This window comes from Lepisosteus oculatus, chromosome 16 (assembly GCF_040954835.1).
Source record: "Lepisosteus oculatus isolate fLepOcu1 chromosome 16, fLepOcu1.hap2, whole genome shotgun sequence".
NCBI lineage: Eukaryota > Metazoa > Chordata > Actinopteri > Semionotiformes > Lepisosteidae > Lepisosteus > Lepisosteus oculatus.
Window position 1 is genome coordinate 3,240,251 of NC_090711.1, and position 20,571 is coordinate 3,260,821.

Consider the following 20,571-nt stretch of genomic DNA (forward strand, 5'->3'; position numbering starts at 1 on the left):
CTCCCTGCAATAGACTGGGCTCCCACGCTGTGCCTGCTGGGATAAAGACTCTGGCTCCTCAAAGATAGAGCCGTTACTGATGGATTATTTGATTTTATTTATAAAACACTGCGCTCTTATGCTCTTGGGATCTTGTAGCCATGTAGATCCCCCCCACGTGCTGAAAGACCTTCAAAGAAAATCAACTGAACTCTATTGCAGCTATGATTTTAAACTGTGCCTCTGCAGGGGCAGTGATCTTGCACACTTCCAGAGGTCCGCAGCCTGTTCCCAAGACCCTGTTGCTGATTCGCTGCTCTCACAATGAGAGTGGAGGCAGTGCTTCAGTCTCGGAAAGCGCGCTCAGATACCACTGCAGGCCAGATCAAAGCAAGAGCAAGCTCATTGTAGGGCATTCAGTGGAAAGCAGTCTGCGTGGGGGAGGCAGGCATATAGGGCTGTTGAAGACTGAAACAGAAAAGGAGTGTTCATCAATAGCCCAATAGCCCTGCAGGTGATCAGCACTCAAAGGACCTTGCATTACTGCATTGCGTAAAATGCAAAGATGTCTTTCATTATTACATTCTGAGAATCAAAATGCCTTCATTGAAGAGAGAAGGATAATTGAATGCTATATCCCACTGACAATGGCCATGGATTATAATTACCTACCCAGTGGCAACGTGTGTTTTAATGCAGACAGCCCGGAAGAGAACAGCTCCAGCTGGGATCCGTCGCACTGCTTCTTCAGGTCCCTTTTGCCCGGGGAGGGCACTGTGAATTCTCTCATCACTCTGTTCGCAGTGCTGTCCTGCCTGTCCTGGGTGGTCAATGGCTACATGTTTTACGGGATCTTCAGGTCCGAGGAGCTCTCCTGGCAGCCCAGGTTTATCTTGCTGAAGAACCTGGCGCTCAACGATCTGCTGCTGACCACCACCTTCGTGCCCACCATCCTCCACTGCCTGATCAGCAGGCAGACGCTCAGTTTTGGGATCTGGTGCCTGGCGCAGTACTCCATCGGGACCATGTGCGTCTTGTGTGCTATCTACACACTCACCCTGATGGCGCTAGAAAGGTATCTGTACATCTGCCACGCCATCCAGTACATCAACATCCTCACGCCCCGCCGCCTGAAGCTCGGCATTGCCCTGGCGTGGGGGGCGTCGGCATCCATGTCCGCCGTTTACTTGATCCTTCTCCTCACGGGGCACGGCTCTTTCGGGATGCCCACCACCGGCCTCCTCTGCGAGCCGGACATCGTGGAGAAGCACATGAACTTCCCGCTGGCGGCCGCCGCCTTCAGGAAGGCCTGCGGGATGGCCTCCTTCCTGGTGTGCATCCTGACCTGCGTGTTCTCCTACTTCCGGATCTACGGTGAGGCCAAGAACGCCGTGGAGCCCTTCAACCAGACCAACAGCCGGGCGCGCAGGACCGTGCTCTTCTACATCAGCATGTTCTTCCTCCAGCTGGTGCCCTACTGGCTGAAGGTGGTGACCGATGTCTTCTGGGAGCTGAACAGCCAGCCGCTGCGCCAGCAGGGCAACGCCGGCCTGCTGCACATCGCGCTCCTGCTGCTCCTGTTTGTGCCGCCCTGTGTCAACCCCCTCATCTACGGGCTCCGAAACAAGGAGGTGAGACGGACCATGCTGCTGGCCACGTGCAGGATTCACCTCCCCCGTTCTCCCGGCATGGCGGCCTGACGGGGCTGCGCTGCCGATACTCCGTCGCCCATTTTCTGACCCGGGTCTGCTGCACGAGCCAACACCTGTCTATTCATCACCTGCTCAGGTAAGGCTGACAGGAGCAGGTGTTCCCCCTTCGCCAGCGCACCAGAGACGATGCTGAAGTGCAGCTAATCAACCACAACGAGACACCGAGCAGATGGAGCAGAAATGACAGACACCTGGGGACCGGGAGCGCTTCGAGCTCAGAAATCAGCAGCGTAGAGACGGAGCGTTTTATTTTCATAGCAGCAAGGAGAGAATGACTGCTGGAAGAGGAATGCAAGGGATTGAAATGAAATGATCCCACTGGTTTGCTAGCTTACCTTCTCACCTGTCTCATGTTGATCTTCATTTGGAGCTCTGAACACATTGCTCATTTTATTCATCCTCATGTGCCCATGTGAGAGCGGAGCTATTTGTTTGGTGTGTAGGTAGCAATTCCTTTGCATGGAGCTGACGTCTGCTGAGAGGCAGGGGAGCGCAGTATAGCAAACGGCACCGTTTCCATATACTGCTCTGCGTTTGCTTTTGTCAGACCTCTGCAAGACTCTTCATTCATGTGTGTTGCTGTGTGCCAGGGCGGGGGGGGGCTCACGAGTGTGAGATGTGCTGCTTCATTTCTGGAATAGCAAACTCTGTGGCAGAGCTCGGCAGCCCCGTGCTCATTCCTCTCCGCCCTTTGAAGCATGCTGCCTCAGTCGAGCAGCAACTGGTTTTTATTTTATTGAGAAGTTTTCAAATGTTTAATAAGACAACAGCTAAGAAACACCTTTACAAAACAAAACAGCACAAACAAAAACTGGCCAATGACCAAAAAGCTCAAATTTGCTGATGCCTTTTAACGGTTTTCTTGTTGAGATAAGAGAAAAGCCCAAACCTGTGAGAGAGGTAATCACAAAACAATTGGATATATAAAATAATCAGGGATAAGTAGAGCAGCTACTGTTTTATGTGATAGATGAAAAACAGGGGCAGTTTCACGGATTTTGACTGGAACGTTTATATTTCTCATCTCATCATTTCTCAACTTACCATTTTAGAAGGTAAGGCATTAGCAGTTGTGAAACAAATCACAAAATGACTCTGACCCGTATGCTCTGTATATATTCACCCCAAACTGAGAGGTACACTCTGAGTATGGGAATGATGAGAGGCATTTTTGCAAGCAAACCTACACACTATCTGCTCTGTCTCCTTTTATACCATGTCACCTGTTACACCTTGTGCTTTCTCAGGTTTTCTCAGACACCCACCTAAGGCTACAGAAGAAATATTCCTTTTTTCACACGGGCCCTTGCTTGCTATTTTAAGCCAAGCGTGAAGCAGAAATCAAAAAGCTCTGGTTGACTTTAAGACTCCACACCAGGTGCACTTTAGTGAATGCATTCTGGAAATGGAGCTTTCAGGGATTTGCTCCATATACGGTACGTACAATTTCTGCTGACCATGCAGGGACAAGCACTGAATAGCCCGTGACAAAAAAAATAGACTAACCACTCAAACTTACGACGTGAGTGATTGTACAGTAGATGGAATGAGCTGCACTGTATGGTTTTCTTTAGCAAACTACTCAGACACACGAGGAGTCTGAGAACGCAGTAAACGCATCGACGCCACTGACAGTAAACGACACCCTTTAGACTTGCCTTACAATCGTTATAAAAAGTAGACAAAAAACAGAGTTCGAAAAACACTCAGGGGGAATCCTGCCATTAAGTAGAACCTCTTCATCTCTGGTGCAGCTCGTTGCTTTCATTTATGTCCTCCACTTCTGACCTGGGTACCAGTTAACAATACATGAGACATTCCTTTTCTCACACCTGGGCCTGGGCCTATATACAGCTGCATACAACACCCACAGGCTCGGGTGCTGAGGCAAGCAGAGGGGCCCTGCTCCTCAGTCAGCTGTCTGGGCTCTGCTGCTCCTGTGAAGCTCCTCAGATCCCCATTGTGGTCAGAGACCCCGAGCTGCCGATTTTCTTGAATCTGTTAGCAGCAGCAACAGCAATGTAGTTTTTCTGCTTGGCACCAGTGAGCCAGGAAAAGGATGAGAAAGCAACAGAATAAAGCAAATATTTAATAAACATAAAAACCCGTTACTGATAAAGATGAAAATTTAAATATATGACAAATACCTTATAGTACCCTGGGGTTAATGAGTATTGTAATACATTTAACACTGTTGAGCAGCACAGTAGCATGGTTGTTAGCACTGCTGCCTCATGGCATTTGGGTTCTGGATATGAACTGGAGAATCATCTGTGTGGAGTTTGCATGTTCTGCCACATTTCCCATGAGCTTTCTCCTGCCACTACTTTTCCCTCCCACAGTCCTAAGATGTCTGTTCTACAGACCAGTCTTATGCCTAGTGCCCACCTCCTTGGCGGGATCCAGCTCATTGCAAACCTCTAAGAATAACACAGTTACTAAAAACGAAGGATGGATGCAAAACTGTTCATTGGAATTTGATTGTGAATTCACCCATGAGATAAGCAACATAACCCCCATGGCTTGTTGGACATTCGCACATTCGCTGAGTGTGATTTGTGTGAAGGAGCTCGTTAAAAGGCGGTTGACTCACCTTCCACATCCTCCTAGCCATGTACTTCTTGAGCAGGACCTGGGAATGCAGACAGATGTGGCTGTGTTTGGCCTTCTCTGCGATGTTGTCCAGCCAGGGATGTTTCAGGCACTGGGCTGCACTGAGACGCCCGCTGTCGGGGAACATCAAACGTACGTACTTACTGTACTCCAGGCCCTGGGAAACCAGCTCAGAGTTTTATTAGCTAAACTCAAATACCTAAGCATCCAAAGATCTGAAAACGGTGGTAATTCTGACAACTACCATTAGTAACTTAATTAAATTATTAAGAGCTCAAAGGGCATTGGGGGAAAAAAGGCGAAAAGTCTCAGTTTCTCTCAGGACTTGAAGGGTTTTCCAGGTGCTTTTGTAAAAGAAGAAATCAGTACCAATACAATCATATGGAATCTCCCTCCTGCCACTAGCAGAAAGGATACAGAAACACACTGACTGAGCAGCGTGGGAGGTTGTGTTACACATACGGTACTGAGCCAAAACAGAGGCGGAGTGGTGGCTCTGTGGCTAAGGATCTGCGCCTGTGACTGGAAGGTTGCTGGTTCAAATCCTGCAGCTGGCACAGGAATCCTACTCCCTTGGGCCCCTGAGCAAGGCCCTTAACCCCAACTGCTCCAGGGGTGCTGTACAATGGCTGACCCTGTGCTCTGACCCAGGCTTCTCTCTCCCTGTTGGTGTATCTCATGGAGAGCAAGCTGGGGTATGTGAAAAAGACAAATTCCTAATGCAAGAAATTGTATAGGGCTAATAAAGTGATGTTATTATTATTATTAACTAGGTTTATAATTTAAACGTTGTGTGTGTACAAGAGGGTGAAATCTACGGGAGCAACTCATTAGAGTGCAAAAAGAGAATCTCTGATCAGTCACTGTTTTTTATTTAAGCATTCGTTTTTGAGGAATGTGAACAGGAGTCCCATGAATGTCTAGTATCTGTTGGCGCTTCTCCTCCTAGTAATTGAGGATGGGGGTTTGTGACATCCCTCTCTGGCCAAATCGTACTTTTAAAAAGACAGAATCTTCGGTGCTACGCGTCACGTTCATTTGTGGGAAGGTCCTGAGTGTCCTGTTCGAAAACATTTTAATGACAAAAATGGAGTTTTAATGTGCTCAAATCGTCAGATATCGATTAACAACACCTCCGAGTGGTGCCGTGTTATTGACCCAATGTTACTTAAAAGAGGAATATTGGACAGGATGTCTGGAGGTCCAGATGAGAAACTAGATTAACAACCTTTCCTCTTTTAATTCTTGTTTCCTCAAAACGGGTTATCAGAATGGGTCCAAGGGAGATTCCAATTCTTAATTCATCAGAGGATCCGTCTGTGGTAGATCAGGATGAATTGCTACCATTTTGGTTAGTCTGTTATGTAAAATATTTTTATTTAGTTGTATGAAACTGTATTAATAGGTGGTTCTTGGTCTTTATCAGTCACGTGAGAGTTAGGTATATATATTTGTTCAGGTGGGTAGCTGCGTCAGCATGCGTAGGCTGCAAAGGAACAAGTAATAGGTTTATTCCATGCTGAAAAAAAGAAGAAAGAGAACACAACGTTTCGGCCGTGGAGCCTTCTTCAGGTGTCAACCTGAAGAACACCTGAAGAAGGCTCCACGGCCGAAACGTTGTGTTCTCTTTCTTCTTTTTTTCAGCATGGAATAAACCTATTACTTGTTCCTTTGCATATATATTTGTGTTGTGTTGTACAGTAAACCCTCGATTTAACGGACAAATAGGGGTGTCCGTTACTGCCGAATGCCCGTTGTATCATGAATAACGTTTTCCAGCCTTAAAATGCTATGAAAAATCTATGACATACAAATTGTACCTGTGCCTTTAGCATAAATATAAAACCTCTTTATTTCATGTCCCGTGCAAATACTGTATAAAATCAGATAAGGCATACAATTGACAAGGCAATTGATCTTACCTTATGGGACTGTTTTTTTTGGTTCATTTCTGAATTTTAAACCCATGTAGTATTTTGTAGGTGTAGGTCTACATAGTGAATATCAAGTATATACTGTAGGTTATCGATAAATTGCATTTTATTCACCTGTTGAACTCCAGACAGTGCCTACATACAGGTTTTCTGTCAGGTTTTCAACAGCGGTTGAAAAAGGCCTCGATTTGCATTGCTTTTGTTCATCGTTTTATTTTTGTAATATCGAACTCTCTTCAATTGGAGTTATTTTCCCTTTTTGTTAACATTTTACCTGCATGAAGCTAACAACACCCTTCTCAACTCCTTCATAAACACTACACCACCATTTGTGCAAATGACATTGCAGGTACGCAATTATTCAGCACGGGTCATGAGGAGAGTTTCGTCCGACAAGTGAAAGCAGAACTCCAGGTAGAGAGAAGTCAGGTGAAAACGAAGAAAGACGCCAGGACTTTATTTTTGCTGGAGCAGATCAGTAACTGCGGGCATGATGTGTTCTTAAGAAGTTTTACTTTGTTGTACGTTTTGTATCAACTTTGTTTTAATGGTGCTGTGCAGTATAGAGCATTCAAGAAGAGTGTTAACCCTTTATTGGTCTAAGGTTAAGTTTCTAACCTTTTGTCTTGGCCTTGTATGTGATAATAAAAAGATGTTTCCCATTAAAAAAACACTTTGTCCTCTTGAGTGCATTCACACATGGAAATTCTAGTTTAATCAATATTTGCTGATTTATCAACCTAATGCTTGCAAGCACTGCTTTTCTGAATGTGTTAGTATTTACCTGTTACAGATCGTATTTAAAGGGTTTGCTACATAAAAGACGGTGCCTGATCTGCATCTCTGTACAACACTTGGAAATGTTTGTGCTTAATGAGTCACCGTACTTGGGGCAGCTCTAGGTAGTGAACATGCAGATATGGACTGTTAGGAATTAACATTAAAGGGGTACATGACATTGCAGTTTACAGCCTGTTGAGTTAGTAAGTCTTTAAATAACTTCCTTTAAACACAATAACAGTGTCTGGTCTCTATTGCTCTGCCAAAGTACCCAACTATCTCTTCCTCTGAGCCTACTGTTCTTGAGAGAAAGTCCAGCCACTAGGCCCTGCCAAGAGGGTGTTAGCCTGTGTATAACAGATGCTCGTGATAATGTGGAGTACTACAGACATGCCCAAGCTGTGTGCTGTTGGTATGAGTACAGCACTTACTCTGCTTTGTTATTCCCTGGTGTGTAAAGTTTTGCACAAAACGAGGCTGCACATTTCCTCCCATCCGCGACAAGGAAACCCCTGGAGAGGCGTGTCTCCGGGCCTCACCTCTTCTCCCGGATGAGCAGGCTGGAGATGAAGTCTTTGGCCTCGTGGGACACGTGCTCAAACGCCTCCTCGTCGAAGTACCAGTTCGCCGCCAGCACGTTGTTCAGAGTCTGGCTGTCGTCGTCGCCCAGGAACGGAGACAGGCCACTCAGCCTGCCGCAACAGTGCCAAACACAGTAATTGAAGCACAGAAACAAGGAGGAGGGCATGTCTGGATTTAGACAAATAGACCATTCTTTTGTTTTATCGATCATGTGGTATTCTTAGAGCTGGAAAGCATCTCATGGTCAAGAGAATTGCATTAAAGATGCATAGTGGGTGCATAGTGCTTAACAAAAGCCAGCACAGAGCATTTCCAAACAGAAAGCTATTCCAAGGCCACTGTGCACCATGTTCTGTAGTGAATAGACTGATAGCACCTCTTCTCCTTTCTATACGCCTTACAATACATTGCCTCTAGACTGCAGTTGATGTTACAATTTGTCATGTTTAGGAAAATCGGCAATTCCAGGCAGCAACAGCTTTTAAACCAGGGCTGTCCAGTTCAGGTCTCAAATGGCTCTGTGGGCTTCCATTTCAACACTGTAATGAGCCTAATCAACCTAAGCTCTTCAGGTGCTCCTGCTTTAAAGAAACCTAGAAAACCACAGTGCAGACACACTGGTCCTCCAGGACTGGACACCCTGTGGACACACTGACCCTCCAGAACCAGTGCTGGACACCCTGTGGACACACTGACCCTAGAGAACCAGGGCTGGACACCACGTGGACACACTGACCCTAGAGAACCAGGGCTGGACAGCACAGCAAGATTTGGTGAAACAAATCATCTTTACTTGTCTAAAGCCCACTAGCAATCAGTTTTATATGGCTGCCTATACCGCACTACTTAAAATTGGGAACTACTAGCAACAGCTCTGATTAAAGAGTTCGGAAGTTATTAAATTAAGTGGGCTTTTCTTCACTTGGTCTTCTTCATTTCTGCGCTCCAGGGTTCCTCGCAGTGGTACTCACAGCATGTACGAAATCACACCCAGTGTCCACATGTCAGTTGGGAAGGACACGAAATCAAAGTTGACAATTTCGGGGGCCAGGAACTCAGGCGTCCCAAAGGACACCCTCAGCTTCTCCCTGGGTCTGAACCTGCAAGGAGATGAAAGATAAGTGTTCTCACAACTTCTGCACATCAGAAAAAAAAGCCTATGGCATCAAGAGTCTGTGTGGTGGAGCCAGGATTACAAAAAGGCGATACGTTTTCTTATAGAGAACTTCTAATATTCTCATTTGTTTCATAATTACCTTAAAGCAATCGGTGGCTGTCACAGGTTATGGGACATGCTGGAAAATAACATATTTTCTACATGGTTGTTGTTTCAGGACAAGTCTGGGCACAGTGACTGAAACCTTGGTGAATCTCTAGCCCTTGTCCTTACTTTTCTTCCCCAGAATATTCTTATTTAATTACTTTTTTGAGAAAAGTTGGAATGGAATTAATGTAACTGATTACAGAAATATCTCATCTCCATATGTGCAACTTAACAAATAACGCGTAGAATTGTGTGTAACCTTGAGTTGTCCTCCCATTTAGACAACTGTTTGACAGCGTGTCTTTTAACAGATTTCCTTCTGTAAGGAGGCATTATGTTGCTTTTCAGCATGTGATATCTCTTCTCTAAGATGGATTCATTCTTTAAAGAATTTGGTCCCTGAAGAGTTGTTTTGTCCATTATTAGATTCTGGCTAACCTCACCACAGTGGAACTGGGAAATGGGATTTTGGTTCCAGTGAAAAAGGAGGATTTCCAGCAAGTGGAGAATGAGTACTGAACCACTGGAATGTGAGGGAAAAATCCCAGTTAAAGGAGAAATAATCAAAAGGAATATTATGGAGATACAAGAAATAATTTGTGAGACCCCCAAAAATGCGGATTAGAGGAGAGGAATTTTCTTTTTATCTACTGTCTCTGTACTGGTTTTATTTCTTGCTATTTTTAAATAGATTATTTATATTTTGGGCTTTTTTTTCATATCAGTATTTTTACTTCTCATTTTTTCAATCATCTGTCCTTTGCAGTGAATCCCTGGGGAATTCACCAGGAGTAACAGAAGCTGCTAAGGCAGTGAGGAATAGATAATGAGCTCGAGTCACCAACTGAGTGAACAGTGAATACAAATCAAGTCATTAAGAAAACCAGAAGACATTGCTCCCCCTGCAGCATGGCGAGTGAATACTGTGTCCCAGACCAGAACAATAAAAACGTGTACAACTGTTGGAGACGTAAATTGTTATCAGTTAAATACAGCTTTACTGTACCTCACTAACTCCAGTGTGTTCTGATGTAGATATTGTCCACCAGGTGGAGTAGTCTGACATATTATCAACCACACCAAACATAAATGCAATATTGTTCGGTGGAGACCAAAATTAATTGAATTATGTCATATGGGACATGTCGTATGGGACATGTTTAAACACAATATTGAGAGGTCTGAATGTTATAGCACAACTGTTCAGACAGGTTGAAAAATGGTTAAACACAGCAGGGCCCACTGGATTCTAAAACATCCGTGCAAACAGTTTAAGAAAGCAGAACAGCATAATTATTTTGAGTTCCCTGGTGTGTGAAATTTCTGTAACTGCAGACCCTACTCAGTACCCCACAGGGCTGTGAGCTATAAACTGTTCCGTCCTCTGACAGCATTAATATCTAACAGCATGAGTCTCCTTTTTAATGATTCTAAATGCAGTGGCCTGGGCTACAGTACCAGTTACACGCCAATACAAGTTGTTCAGTAGGCTTTTTTTAAACTCACGAATGGGAGGGAATCTCGGAAAGATTATTTTTAAAAGGGAAGAACAGCTGGGAATAAAAGCGTACCTTCTCGCCAGTCCAAAATCAATGATTTTCACCTGGTGTCCAGTCTTGTTCACACACAGGATGTTCTCGGGCTGCAGTGGAGTGAAGAAACATTTCTTAATCTCAACCTGACACACTGCTCCATTCCAAACTAACGTGCTTTCATCCCTTTGACATAATAGAGGATAAAGAAAATATAGGCTGGACTTCATTCGGGAAGATTTGCAGTACTATCCGTTGCTCTGAAAAGCTCAACTGTAATGCAGGATTTTGTAACCCAGGTAACCATTAAATCATGAATGTCTAAAGATAATTTAATTGCTATCAACAAGGCAGATTTTTCCAATCAAGTAATAAGGTGATCCTATAGAATACAAATCTGAATCCTCTTAGTTGTACTAATTACTGGCTTCATTGATCAATAGCTTACAAATCTTCCTAACCTATAGAAGGAGGTGAGGATGATTTATCCATTCTATAAATGGATTGAACCTAGAACAAGAGTCTTTACACAAAAAGTAGTGGGCGAATGTACCAACCTAAGGATGGCTAAGATCCTCAGCTCAATGATCTACTAACTAAAGGCCGGGTTAGGATGGCCACTTCCTGTTGGCATGCCTTCTTATGTTCCTGTGTCTCGTGTATCGGGACATCCGGTCCAGGAGAACAGACCGTATTACCTTCAAGTCCAGGTGCAGGACGTACATCTGGTGCATATAGTGAATCCCCTCGCAGATCTGCTTGACGAAGAGCATGGTGTCCACCTCTGTCAGGCGGCAGCTGTCATCCACTATCCTCTCGAACAGCTCCCCGCCTTCCACGCTGAGCGTTAAACGAAAGACAGATGACAGCTGGAGATGAAGCATGTATAATTCACCTGGCACCACAACAGAAAACATCGGGAGAGGGAAGCAGCCAGTGTACTAAACAAGCATTTTTTCACTCTGGTTTTCACACCAGCATGTCTGTGGCGCAGAAGGGCGTATTTCTAGACATATTTATCATTACATATGGGGCATATTTATCAGCTAAATGTGCTGAAATGGAGACTTTGGTTCCATTTTTATTTCCATTGTTCTTCTTCACTTCAAAGCTTAATCAATACAAAATCATTTCTCCATTCTAATTAAGAGAGGGCTTTTTAGTGGGCAAGATTAAAAAAAAGTAATAAAAGAAACTATATAATCAAATACTTCAAAATCGCTCAGCTGACCGAGCCAACCCGAAGAACCTCTTGGGGGGTGAACCAGGGGACACATGAGAGAAGTAAGAGGAAAGCACAAGGACCACAAGAGTCACTTGTTTACACAAAGGGAGGTGGGTGTATGGTACAAACTACCCAGCCATTTTGTTGAAGTTGATTCCATGGAATTGTTCAAGAACTGGTTGAATGAGGTCCCCAAATTAATGAGCTGCCAACAACCAGTTGAGCAACATGGACCAAATCGACCTTACAAAACTCAAACATTTTCACCTTTTAAGCCTAAGATCAGTTGTATTCAAGTTTTATGGTCAGAGACTGAAGTGTGAGAATAGCAATTAAAATGGAACCAGAATGGACAGAAACACACCTCATCGATGCTATTTGTTTGTTTTTCTTAATCAAGTGCAAGAACGATTTCCCTTATATCTGCATGGGTTGCAATCAGCCCCACAGCAAAGAGACATGTTTTTTACTTTTGTCCTGACGGTTTAAAAAACAGAGAGCTCTTAGAAATGCAATCGATGTGCACGACAGAGCTGTTGTGACACTAATTTACCACAGCGTCTCATGACTGGGTAAGGTGAAAATAAGGTTTGCTCAGGCTGTGGCTCAGAGTTGCTCGGACTGTGGCTCCTTCAATCCAATCCACTGCACAATTCCACCCCAGCCAGCTCCTGCATTGTAGAATCATAGACAGCAGGAGCAGTATACCACTGAATGGGCCTGTGGCACCAGACTACCCCATCAGATTATTCCATGGGAATATTATCCTATCAAGCAAGGGGCAGCTCGTAAGAAGCCAGGCCTCAGGTTTTTTTTATTTTTTTTTTGTTTTTTTATTTTTTATTTTTTTTAATTTTTTTTATTTTTTTTTAATTAATATTTTTTATTTTTTATAGCCAGTCCTCAGGTGTGGCCCCCCAGGAGCTGGGCTGTCCGGGGCTGAAGGGGACTGCTGAATCGCACTCACTACTCCATGATCAGCACCACCTCGGTTCTGGCCTCGAAGGCGCTGTACAGCTGGATGAGGTTGACGTGGCTCAGCTGGTTCATCACCTGGATCTCGTTATGAGCCGATTCCTGTAACGAGAGTTTTCATCACAGCAGTCTGTATTTGAGTTAAGAGCCTGTGCGTGGAAGTCTAAGTCAGCTCTGACTCCAGTCCGGGGCTAGTGTGTGGACAGACTTTCTTTCCAGAAAAAGAAGGAAAGCAACTTAAAGCAGCTGGATCACTAGCTTAATTTAACCCATTAAACAGCTTTGCCTGGCTCAGTGGGGGCTACTGCTTTCTATTTATTCTGAATACATGTTATTAATTCACTTACATAACACAGTGTACCCAAGCAAAAAACACCTAATTCTACCATCATAAAACACAATATAAGCTGTTAAAATAAAAACCACATATAGTGTAATCTTCCATGGCAACAATGCTGTATCTCTCGCTCAGTAAGGGCCTACTGATAATGGATCATTGGCAGTAATGCTGAATTAGCTGATGGAAGATACAGCTATTTATATATTTTTTTGTTGTTGCTAATGATTCTGAGCTGGAGCACATTCTCTGGGGAGTTTGCATGTCTTCCTCTCAACTTCCAAAGACACGCTGTCGGGATTAATTGGTGTCTCTGCATTGTCCCTGTGAGTCTGTGTCCTGTCCAGGCTGTAGTCCTCCCTCGCACCCTACGCTCCTAAAAGAGGTTCTGTGTTGCCATGGAGACAGCTTTCTGAGCTGGTGTGGGACCCTTCCTGGGATGGATGGAAAACCTGTCTCGGGACTTCTAAATTCCGGACTGGATGAGTGCAACATTTCTGACAAAGCAAGCTGCACATCAGTACCTTTTCCTTTGCGGACCGCGCCTTGATGATCTTTGCTGCCAGCTTTAACCCGGTTGCCTTCTCAGTACAGGTGTGAACTCTGCCAAACCTTCCTCTGAGCACACACACACACAAAACAAGAAGATGAGGAAGAGGCGGGGCAGAATCACTGAAGCTTCGATCTTAGTTTGCTGTTAAAAAATAAACCAAGTACTGTGCATTTAACTCCTGCACATTTTGTAAGGAATCTTAACGCGAGATAAAGATCTAATTGCATCTTTTTTTAATCAGGATATATAAATTAAACAAAATCATAGCCTTCTTGTGAGCAGCACTATGTCCCAAAGGTACTGAAAAAACTCGAATAACAGTAATCAGAAACATACTTTTTAACTTTATTTAATACCTTCTGTAACAAACAAGGTTTTCACCGAATTTCTAGCATCTAAAATGTGTCCTAGCCACCCCCCTTCCACTGATTTTGTTTCTTTAAATTCTTAATAGGTACCAGTTTTTTATGTCTAATCTGTATGTGTTAAAAGGATTTGTAATCCTAATATTTGTAGCCAACACTTTCACAGCGATGTTTTCTAATTGCTTGGAATGATTGGCGAAGAGAAGGTTCAGCTCGAGTCCTGAAGGCTCATGGGGGGCGACTCGCGACTGGATTCCCCGGAGGAATCCATGACTTTCTCCCTGGGCTCGGATCGAGAACAGGCGCCCGACCTCTGACCCTTCACCCTCCAACGCTGGAATGGTGCAGCTGAGCGCAGCTGAGTGCTAGGGGCTCTCTGAGAGGGCTAGTGAGAGGAGCAAGGGGCTCAGGGGATCTTGTGTTTCAAGCTTTGCGCAGGGTTTCAGGTTTGACTTTGTCCCTGTGGCTCTTGACAAATCCACTCGGCGCCGTGGGCCAGTACAGCGCCCCCCTGTGCTGCGGGGCGCGGCAGGGCCTTACCCCCCCAGCACCTCCTTGGTGTTGATGTCGAAGAGAGGGAAGGACGGGGCGGGCTGGAGAGACACCAGGCGGTGAGGGAACGGCGCGGGCTGGGGGGCGCTGTCGTCTGCGGGGCGGGAGAGCAGGGGTTCAGTGGAAAAATCACAGAGGATCTGTACCCCCAAACCCCCCCCGCCCACACACAAGGGGGTCCGTGCTCATTCAGAGTGAGACACACATACTGTTACTTAAAATGTCAGGGGTAATAATAGGAAATAATTCCTTGCTTCTGTATTGTGCATTTCATCCCAGTGTACCTCAAAATACTTTACACGCATCTCCCATTAAGCACCTGGATTGGCAGTACGTGAGTGAAGAACAGAGAATTTACTTATTCAACTTATTCAAGTTTTCATGTTCAAGGTTGCCGACAGACTGGACTGCAAGGCGTGCGTTTGAAACACCCGGTCAGAGCAATTCCACCACACAGGAGAACAAGGGAAAGATCCAGAAAAAGCAAACCGCTCTCTGCAGGGCCAAAACGTTCTAACTTAGTCTTCCCGTAACTGATGAGTGAGTCGTTGACATCTTCCTTACCATTTCCTTATACCTATAGCTACTGAGCTGAGCCCGCTCGCTCTCTAAGCGAAAATGTTTCCCTTTCCAGACACATACTGTAGTTTAAGAGTTTTGCGGTCTCTTCACTCGATCATTTGCTTATTCATGGACAGGCTTCCTGATAAACGCTCCCCACAGACAAAGTGTTCCCTGGCGATCTCTCACCTTTCCACAGAACAGAAGAACTGTGGAGCACGACCCCTGCAGTAACAAGGCATGCTACTTTCAGTCTGGCCACACAAATAGCTGACTGTCACCCAGGAAAGAGCAACTCGAGGGAAAGGTGACACTTCCTGGATTAGGAAAATTCTAGCCTATTTCCAACCTGGCTGCCAATCAGTTTTGGAATGGTTGGCACCCCTTTAAGGATTGGTATCCAGCTTTCCAGCTGGCAGGACCTGATTTTTAACTTGAAACTTGCATGTGCACACAGTAAGGACCAGCAGTTATCTAACTCCTAGAGAAAACTGTGTGGCTCTACAATGTCAGATGAGAAAATCACCTAAATTTCTTTAAATTTAAGATACTGCCCGTTGTCTTAAAAACATGAAATAAAACTTCAAAGTAAAAGTTGTAATCTGGCATCCGTTCATAAGCACACTCCTCAGACTACATGTTTTCTCCGTGTCAGTGGGGGGCTGGGGAAGTGTGGGGCAGAGGTGAGGAGAAAGAACACAACATACCGATCACTCTGAAGCATGAGTCAGGGCTCCTCTGGCAAGCTGTGTCTGTGCTCCTCTCGGCCGGACTGACTCGGATCTCAATGAAGGAGGGAGCTGGAGTCGCGAGCTCCAGGCTGGGGCCCGCAGCTTCTCTGCCGCCGGTGCTGTCCACCCCGGTCCACCCAGAGAGGGTCAGCGTGTGTCCGGGGTCCTGCAGAGCAGCCGGCTGCCGGCTCCTTTCGGTGTCCTCCGCGGTGTCCACCCTGCCGCCTCTCCCATCACCTTCCTTCGTGCCTTTCACCTCCCTTTGACAGCTGCAGAAACACAAAGAGCCAGGAGAGGGGTGGTAGTGCAGTGTGACCAAACAATTCAAAGAACTCTTGTGCAACTGGGTGGGCACCTGCCGCCCCCTCCCCCCCCCCCCCACGCCCAGGAGAGCCAGGTCTGTGCCCCCGGCGCGATGCCCACAATGCCCTGCCCGCACCCTACCTGCCCAGGGCCTCAGGACAGCTGTGGACATGCCTGAGGGGGGGCGTGTGTGAGAGAACAGCTCCCAGCAGGGCGGCCTGGAGATCCGCTGCGAGCGAGGCGCCCGGCGCCCCCCGCCCTTTCACCTCTGCTCCCTGCCCACTCCCCGGCGGCTCTGCGGCCTGGGGCCCCTCTGCTCCGGCGGCTCCGGTCCCGTTCGTGCTCTCCCTCGGCCCCAGGGCGCTGCGCTCGCCTTCCTGGCTGTCCGGGTCCGCCTTGTCCAAGCTTCCCGCCCGGCCTGCTGCTGCCAAGGGCTGGGGGCACCCCGGATCAGCCAGCAGCTTCAGCTTGGGCTCCATCTGGGGCGTCCCATCACACCCCGACACTCGGACCTCGGGGTCAACAGTTCCAGGAGAAGGGCTCCTGGTTTTCCCTTCGGTGAGTCCAGGCGAGACTGCGGTCCCCAGGGAACAGAGAGGACAGGGTATAAAATAGCCTCGTAACTCCTAGGAGAGTCTGGGAATAAAATCATCTACACTTCTCTAAATTGGAGATACTCTACGTTGTCTTGAGAGCAAGAAAATAAAACTGAGAAGCAAAATTTGCAACTTAGCATCTATGCCATAAAATACATCATTTCTCCATGTCGCTGTGGTTGCAAGACTCACTTTGAAAATAATTTGTGGTATAATGACAAGTAGAAGGGGTAGGAGAATGACGTTTTCAATAATGCCGTCCCAATATTTAACACAAGTTTGTTAACTCAGTTGGAAAAGAGGAAAAAAAGCACTTCACACTGATACGTAGAGAAGGGGAATAGAGCTTCATAATTGAACATAATTACCTTCATTTTTTACCTTGCACGTAAAATTATCCGCCTTCTAGCTCAATGTTTTTTGTTGGAATAAAATAAGTCAAATAAGATGAAAGCACTCCTATTTTCCCCTTGTTTTATAATGAGAGATAATAATATAGAACAGCTCTCCTTCTTCCCTTATTAAAAACCACTTTGCATTGAATGTGCGTGTCCGTATGTCTCGCTTGGTAGCTGTTATTATATTTCCACGTGTGATGGTTGCATCCTGTGACAGATTAACGCTACTAGCAATTATTCCATCCATCCAAGCTTCTAACTGCTCCAATACAGGGTCTTGGGGGAGTGTGAGCCTATCCAGCTTTCAGAAAACAATCCATTTTATTTAGAAGATTCAAAGATGATGTACAGTGTTAAATGCATCTAAGGTGGGATACACCCTGGAAGGCATGCCAGTCCATCACAGGGCGGACACGCAGATACAAGCACGCATAAAGGGAGCCTAAAGGAAAAATCAGAGCACCTGGATAAGATCCACACAAACTTGGCGAGAACATACGATTGTCATGCAGATAGCACCTCAAGCACCTCAAAAACTGAACCCAGGGCCCCAGGAATGTGAGGTAGTAATGCTAACCCAAGTTTTATTATTATTATTTAAGAGTGACATCCTACAGTAAACAGGATTTCAGAGTCTGTAATATTAGACCTGAATTCGAATTCCCTGTAGTGACAGGAGTCAGTCTGGGGGCGTCTGTACTGCCATATTCTGACATCTTACATCAAATTGCTCTCAGTTAACAGCACTGCCAGAGTCCAGTAACCTTTCCTTAATGCACTAAAGTAAAAGTGAGACATTCGTATGTGTTTAGCTCTATCTTCCCAATAATTGGGGATGCTTAAGTGCATTGCTGTGTTGGAAAACACCCCATTAAGAGCCACGTCCACTGGCCAGTGAATGCCAGCTGGATGTGACAGAACACCAGACACCTCAAGGGTACAATTTAACCTATAATAATATCTCAGGCTCTAGCAGCTAAAAGCAGAAAAGCACCGTGGCACGGTTTCAGATAAAATGACATCTTTGGCCCTAGTCATTAAAAATCCAAATACTGGAGCTGTCAGTCATGCAGTTAGTTTGTAGCAGCACACGATCCAGCAGAACATGGACATTTTCCAAAAAACAAGTAGAGAAAAGGGCTGGGAAGTCCCAGCCACCACCAGGCCCTGAGAGCATTTTCACATTGTGCTTACCTCTCCCGTGAGCACAATCCCGATCCCCCGAACTCTGCTCCCTTCTCAAATCTAACTTGACACCTGACTCCTTAAGAAAACAAATAGAGAAAAGGCAATGTTGTTCTATTGCTGTAAATGCTGCCTTTATCAAAACTCAGCCTTTGTTCTTAAAAAAAATTCACTTCATTTCACTCATATGTTGAAAACCTTTATTTATACAGGTTCTGGACAGCAGACAGGTATTTTTACTTTTTTGTAAAAAAAAATGGCTTCATGGCTATAGATAAATCCAATCATTTGCACATTTATAGCATGACACAACAGACTACAATGCAATACATTTTGGCCAGAACATTCAAAGATGATTGATGGTATTAAATGCATTTACTTCAATGAAATGCTTGTTGCATAAAAGACTGAGTATCGAACCGATTGTTGAACATGTTCATGTGTTTTGTTGCTTTGTTCAACTAATTCATAGTCTAGGAACAAGGGAGAAAACTAAAGAACAAGCACAAATCGCTGCTCTCTCATCTCTGCCAAAGGCTAAAATAAAGCAATCTCACCAGTTAAATAGAAATGTTTGAAAGTACAAAAGCTTTGCCTGCGATCTTGAAAATTGCCTCTAAAGGCTTTGGCTCCATCTGATTTTCATACTTAAACTGCGGGTGTGTCGTTTGTTTCGTGTAACCTGCAAGTGTTGTAGCCTTCACAACGTATCATTCAGGGGCTTTTCCAATTGCTCAGAAGCAGCCATTTATATTATTTAAGCCCATTTGTTATTTTGAAAATGTCTGCTGTGTGTGAGCTGCTTGTTCTGTTCTACTTATCGGATGATAATGGGCATTAATGTGCCCTTGAGCTCTCTAGACAAATACAGAAATTCACCGTTGCTGCTAGGATACTTTGGGTAGGCATTGCTGCTGTTCAGACGCACATCAGGATTTTAACATTGCAAAGGGTGCAACAATAAACCTTAATTAAACACAGCTCTACACTCCATATTCCCCACGGAACCAGAAGAAAAAAAGACTGAGGAAGCTCTAAGAAAAAGAAAAATAAATACATTGCTGCTGGTGCGACCAAATCTTTGGGTTTACAATTTCATATGGATGTTTTTCAAGGGACTCATTAACATCCAATTACAACATCATCGGCATAATCGACAGTCCGAGCTGCGGACGGGTTGTGGTGCTTCCAGGACCTGCCAGCAGGTGGCAGTGGTAAGCACACTACAGACCACGCTCTGGATCCCCTCAAACCTTTGAGCAGGAAGGAAAAGAAGGAAAAATGCTCTGGAACATGGAAGCGATATTATTAATATTAATAGTATTAAGAGTAATTCAAGTAATTCGCATCTCTGAACTGGCTGGGTCACTCTGCTCTCCTCCCCACTGAGAGCTGCTGTCACATCATCCAGGTGGGTGCTATTGAAGGGTAAGGAATTGTTATTAATGATTCAGTAATAGTACCTTGTCGTTCACGTCTCCTGGGTGGTCGATCGCGCTGCTCTCCCTCCGCCCGGCGGGTGAGGGCTTCCCGACCCCATGATGCCCCAGACGCTCCACCAGCAGCTCCAGGGTGGTGTGCGTCCCCTGGGCCAGCCTCTCCAGCGCTCCCAGGCGCCGGCTCTGCTGCTCGCAGTGGGTGGCCAGAGCCCGCAGCACCGCCGCCAGCTCGCCCGGGCACTCGGTGCCCAGCACCCTCTCCTGCCCGGCCAAGAGCCTGTCCACCTTGCGGGTCAGGCAGTCCAGCTTGGTCTCCATGGCGGCGAGGAGGTCGGCTCGGGCTCGCACCTGCAGCGGGGAGGACGTGGCCAGCCTCTTCACCGTCCCCATGGCCGAGGGGCAACGAGAGGGGGGGCCGCACTGCGCGCAAGGTCACCTGTCAGCTGCGTCAGTAGGGTGGTGTTGCTGGGGGCAGCAGGAGGGACAAAAAATAGTTTGCATGCTGGATTCCGGCCCTATCAGCTACGGCAGTGCTGTAAATATAGCACAGCAGTGGGGACTTTAATAGAACCTGATAAAAGAGCTCTTCAAGGCAGCACAGGCTGCACGCTTCTGGGAGCTAAAGAACAGGCCGTCACTCCCCAGTCTCGTCTGTCAAGTGGTGGTGGAAATATAGCAGGGCCCCGGTGATAACCCCAGGGAAAAGCTTTCCTTCTCCCAGTGACAGCCGGTCAGGAGCTCATGGGAAGAGCCCGTTCCAACAAGGCGATTCGGACCCTCTCATGTGACTCCACAGCAGAGCGGGGGACGAGCACAGGGGTCCAGCCAGGCACCGGGTTTCACTCTTGAAACTGTGCAGCAGGAGATTCTAGGTGATACCACAAAGTTCAAAACAAACACCAGATGTGCACATGGAGCAGATTCCACTGTTCTCCTCCATTAAACCCAGCGGTCA

The 20,571-nt window shown here is 45.9% G+C and overlaps 2 protein-coding genes across 2 annotated transcripts; one reads left to right on the plus strand and one right to left on the minus strand.

The window, feature by feature from the left end:
• Positions 1-626: 626 nt before the first annotated feature.
• Positions 627-1,679, plus strand: LOC102685562 (olfactory receptor 1G1). The gene has a single exon (XM_006639698.2). It carries the CDS (start codon positions 627-629, stop codon positions 1,677-1,679), a length of 1,053 nt encoding a protein of 350 aa, XP_006639761.2.
• Positions 1,680-2,401: 722 nt separating this feature from the next.
• LOC102685356 (myosin light chain kinase 2, skeletal/cardiac muscle) lies at positions 2,402-20,227 on the minus strand. Its single transcript, XM_006639697.3, has 13 exons — positions 19,641-20,227; positions 18,187-18,256; positions 16,140-16,572; positions 15,672-15,964; positions 14,392-14,497; positions 13,458-13,551; positions 12,589-12,698; positions 11,095-11,236; positions 10,436-10,506; positions 8,572-8,700; positions 7,558-7,710; positions 4,285-4,417; positions 2,402-3,721 (listed from the first exon to the last, which is right to left on the minus strand). The coding sequence occupies exons 1-13, from the start codon at positions 20,004-20,006 to the stop codon at positions 3,641-3,643; spliced, it is 2,181 nt and encodes a 726-aa protein (XP_006639760.2). The 5' UTR covers positions 20,007-20,227; the 3' UTR covers positions 2,402-3,640.
• Between the last annotated feature and the right edge of the window lie 344 nt (positions 20,228-20,571).